Here is a 5,009-nt window from a genome sequence, read left to right as displayed (position 1 = left end):
GGTCAACAATTTCTGACATTGCCAGTTAAACAGAAGACCCAATGCTATTATGGGCTACTGGACTCTTTTAGAATATTTTGCTGAGTTTGCACACCTATAATATTCAAATAACGGAACTTAACAAAAGAGTATACAGATGAATGTCCATTTTGTAAAAAAGAAAAAAAAATAATTGTTAGGGTTTCTAGGCTACCAGATTACTACTCTGGCAAGGTTTTCTCAATAAATTGTGAAATTAAAAAATGTTAAGTCCAAGCCAAGCACGGTGGCACACACCTATAATCCCAGCACTCATTAGGCTGAGGCAGGAGGATCCCTGTGAGTTCAAGACCAGCCTAGGCTACAAAGCAAATTCAAGGCGAGTGTGAACTACATGGTGAAACTCTGTCTCAAAAGAGAAAAAGTTGTCTCCCCATCATAGTAGCTTTTTCCCCCGCTTCTTAATTTTGAAGTACTTGGCCTTCTTTTTTCATCCACTTGTGAATGAAGTGAACTGTTGCCAAGACTCTGTAATTTCCTGTCCCCTGTGTGTGATGGGAGCTTTGCTTCCCAGGGGTTCCATCTCTTTTTTGGGGAAAAACTGTTCATTTCAGGCAAGCAGAGGACTTCATAGATGTGGTAGTGGAACTGCTATTTCTGACAGCATCCTGGCTTTGTTGTGGTAACAAACATGTGACTCTGCTCTAAGCATATGAAGACTTACAGACCAAAGCAATGAACCTTCATTTGGCTGATAGGGTTTTCTTGGACAATTATTTAGAATGCAGTATAGATTATTAATAAGTCTGAAATGCAACAGTTGTGGCTTTTTTAGTCTGATAGTTGTGTTTTTATTAGAAGTAGGGAGCACTGTGTTAAAAAGTTGGGGTGGGCCTAAAGACCAGTGGAACAGATTAGAAAATGCAGAAACAACTCCAGACATACTCAGCCACCTTATTATTGACAAAGGTGCCAAACACATTCACTGGAAGAAAGACAGCCTCTTTAATAAACAGGGCTGGAAAAACTGACTTGGCACATGCTGAAGATTAAAATCGAACCCGTGTCTTTCACCATCCACTAAAATGGAAATGGATCAAAGATCTAACTGTTAACAAAGAAACTTAAATCTACTGGAAGGTAGAATAGGTAAAACTCTTGAAGATACTGGTGCAGGCAAAGACTATGGATAAAACTCTGATCACACAGGAGCTATCACAAAGAATCAGCAACTGGGACCTCATTAAAAAGCTTTTGCACAGCAAGGGATACCACCACCAGCGTGAAGAGACAACCCACAGTATGGGAAAAAAATTGTTTGCCAGCTGTTCCCAGACAAAGGAATACTGTTTAGAACATAGAAAGAGCTCAAAAAATCAGACCTCCCAAATTTAAAGACCCAATCCAAAAATTGGCATCTGAGACGAATACACATTTCTCAGATGAAGAAATACAACAAATAAATATATCAAAAAATGTTCAACACTATTGGTCATTTTAGAGATGCAAATTAAAACAACACCGAGATTCCATCTCACCCTGGAAGGAATGGCTATTATCAAGAAATCAACCAATCACAAATGCTGGAGGGGCTGAGGGAAGAAGGAACCCTTGTGCACTGGTGGTGGCAGTGCAGACTGGTGCAACCACTGTGCAGATCAGTGTGGAGATGCCTCGAAAAACTAGGATGGAGGTCCCATTCAATTCAGATCTTCCCCTGCTGGTTGTCTTCCTCCAAAGAATTACAGGCATCATAAAACAGTGACATATGCACACCCATGTTTGTAGCAGCACAGTTTGTAATAGCCAAATCTTGGAAACAAACCAAGTGCCCATCAAGTGGTGAATGAATAAAGAAGATGTGATGTTTTTTATTATACAATGGAGAACTGCTCTGCTGTAAAGGAGGATGTGTTTGAGACATTTCTAGGAAAATGGATGCGCCTGGAGGCCGTACTCTTTAAGTGCGATAAATCAGACACACATGTGTGAATACTGTATCATTCCTCTGGTGTGAGAAACCAAAAGTGTGCGTGAGGACCAAAATGTATAGTGCGTATTGCAACCTGGGAGGAAAATATTCAAATGGGGAGGGTAACAAGGGAGAGGAGGAGGAGGAAAGAAGGGAAAAGGAAAATTTGGAAACAAAGTTTTTTAAATGGGGAGGGCAGGAAGCAGGGAGGGGAATGGGGGGACAAAAGAACAATTTATATCATGTACAAGTGCCGATTCTCCATGATGAATATGATCATGATGTATATCTAAGATCGACCAATAAAATCGAATTTTAAATAAATAAATGAGGGGGGCTATGGTGGCACACCTGTAATCCCAGCACTTAGGGTTGAGGCAGGAGGATCCCTGCAAGTTTGAGGCCAGCCTGCACTGCATGGAGAGTTCAAAGCCAGTCTGAACTACATAGTAAGACACTGTCTCACAAAACAAACAGAGGAAGCACTGTGTAGAGATTGCAGCATTCTGCTTATCTTTCAGTATAGGAGTTTACAGCTGGACACAATGGTACATGCCTATAATACCAGCACTTTGGAAGGCTGAAGCAGGAGGATGGCAAGGCCAAGGCCAGCTTGGGATTTACCTCAGGAAAGTCTGGTTAAATCTCTATTAGTACAAAAATAAAATAACCTTGTTATCATACCTTGGACAACTCCTATTAAATGTATGTCATCTCTACCGTTTTTTTGGTTGTTTGTTTTTTGTTTTTTTTGCTCCAAATGCCTTCAGGGCAGGTTTGGCTGGCTGGAGTGTTGTGGGGATCGAACTACAGCAACCTGAGGCTGACAGCTTTGTGGAAGCAGCCACTTAAAGAACTGAGCTAGGGCCAGGCCCCTCATCTCTACCGTTTTTTGACCTTGAATAAAATTTTCTAAGCAAATGCCCTTAGTATGGTTTGTGTGTGTGTGGTGGTGGGTGGTATATTGGGCCAAGCACTTTACCAATAAGCTACACCTCCAGCTCTTTAAAAATTTTGAGGGCTGGGGAGATGGCTCAGTAGAATAAGTGCTTGCCTGGCAAGTGCAAGGGCCTGAGTTCAATCCTTGGTTCCGCAAAAAAAAAAAAAAAAAAAAATTTGAGACAGGATCCTGCTAAGTTGCCCAAGCCATCTTTGAACTTGCAGTCCTCCTGCTTCAGCCTCCTAGGCGCCACCTCCTGGCCTCCTGAGTCATCACTGCGAGGCTTAATCACATACCTCCACCCTCCAGATCCTTCTTTTAAGACAGAACTTTCCCCCATACAGTGGGTTGATCACATGGGTGCCACCTCGCAGAAGAAGACTCTCCATGCAGGAGGATCCGGACCAGGGTCCACCTTGTCTCAGCACCAACTGAGGATCCAGGATGAAGAATTCCAGGAAGGCTTTGACGGTGGCTGGTGCCTCTCTATGCATCAGCCCTGGGCTTCTCTGCTTGTCAGAGGGATCAAAAGGTAAAAATAGACATGAGTTGTAACAGTGAAAGATTTCAGAGTGACATAAACTTGTTTTTTAGAACTATGGGTTAGAATTTGTTTTCTAATGATGATTTGTTTGAGCCAGGGTCTGGTTTTATAGTTCACTCTGACCTCAAACTCAAGGTGATTCTCCTGCCTCAGCCTCCCAAGTGCTGGAGATTACAGGCATATATCACCATGCCTGAGTCTCCCGTGATGATTATAGTATTTTTTAGTATACAGACTTTTAAACAAATGTCTGTGTTGCTGACTTCATACTCATTTAGTTTTGATTGATCTGGCTTTTTTGAGACAGCCTGTCTCACTTGTTGCTAAGTTGATTTTGAGTTCCTTGCTCAAATGATCCTCTTCAGCCTATCAAGTAGCTAGGACTGTAGTTGTGATCCACTGTAGCTGGCTAGGGATTTTTTTTTTTCCAGTACCGGAGATCAAACATGCCACCTTGAGCGTGCCAGTCAGGCACTTATGCCACTGAGCTATCTCCTGACCCCTGGCTAAGAATTTTAAATTAAGAAAAATATTTTTTTTTTTTTGGTGGTACCGGGGATTAAACTCAGGACCCTGCGCTTGCCAGGCAAGTGCTTATTCTACTGAGCTATCTCCCCAGGCTCTATTTTTTTTAAACTAAGTATTTTATTTTATTTTATTATTTATTTATTTATTTATTTATTTATTTTGCGGAACTGGGGATTGAACTCCGGCCTTTGCGCTTGCCAGGCAAGCGCTTATCCTACTAAGCCATCTCCCCGGCCCTAAACTAAGTATTTTAAACAGCAAACTGAGTTTAGATAGATCCAAGTGATAACAAAAATAAAATAGCAGGTTTTTTATCTTAGGACAAAGGTCTACTATAAAAAACTTCTCTTGATGAGGCTGGTGAGATGGCTCAGTGGTCTAAAGCACCTACTTAGAACAAGCTTAGCAAAGCATAGAGACTGCGGTTCAATCCCCCAGCACCACATGCTAGCCAGCCCCGCCCCGTGGTGGACTGAGCTGGCCACACACACACACACACACACACACATATAAATAAATAAATTTTTAAAAAACTTGTCTTGGCTTTGTTTTTTTTTTTTTGTGGTACTGGGTATTGAACTCAGGCAATGCCAGGCAAGCGCTTCTACTGAGCTATCTCCCCAGCCCTTGTTTGGTTAATATTTTACTTACCCACCATAATGATTTGATGCTATTTGAAGCATGAAGTTTTAATGCCTATTTATTTTATTGAGACTACACCACCAGATACTTATTTTTCTCCCTTAGCTGTCTTATTAATCTCATTAACCATGTTGAGAAACTGTTCTACTATAATTTTTTTTTCTATAAAATGTAGGGGATGTCATGAAGGGTAAACAGAAGTATAGAGCTATGTTGTACCTGTTAGTGAAAAGGGTTTACTATCGTATGGTTTCTTATGTTTCTTCACATAAAAGTAGTTAGAATGAAAATAGTCACTTGTAATTGCACTACCTAGAAATAGCTGTGGGGCCGGGGAGATAGCTCAGTAGAATGAGCATTTGCCTGGCAAGCACAAGGTCCTGAGTTCAATCCCCAATACCGAA

The 5,009-nt window shown here is 41.4% G+C and overlaps 1 protein-coding gene across 3 annotated transcripts in view; it reads left to right on the top strand.

Moving 5' to 3' along the window:
- The window catches only part of Trip4 (thyroid hormone receptor interactor 4), a 111,205-nt gene that overhangs the window by 46,026 nt on the left and 60,170 nt on the right, over positions 1-5,009 (top strand). For all 3 annotated transcript variants that reach the window (XM_023712665.1, XM_004628821.2, XM_023712666.1), the window contains one exon: positions 3,236-3,423. In XM_023712665.1, coding sequence (XP_023568433.1) covers positions 3,236-3,423 — 188 coding nt within the window. The remainder of the gene's footprint in view (positions 1-3,235; positions 3,424-5,009) is intronic.

This window comes from Octodon degus, unplaced genomic scaffold (genome assembly GCF_000260255.1).
Source record: "Octodon degus isolate 3935 unplaced genomic scaffold, OctDeg1.0 scaffold00026, whole genome shotgun sequence".
NCBI lineage: Eukaryota > Metazoa > Chordata > Mammalia > Rodentia > Octodontidae > Octodon > Octodon degus.
The sequence above is the reverse complement of the archived record's forward strand: the minus strand, read 5'-3'. Positions and strand labels throughout refer to the sequence as shown.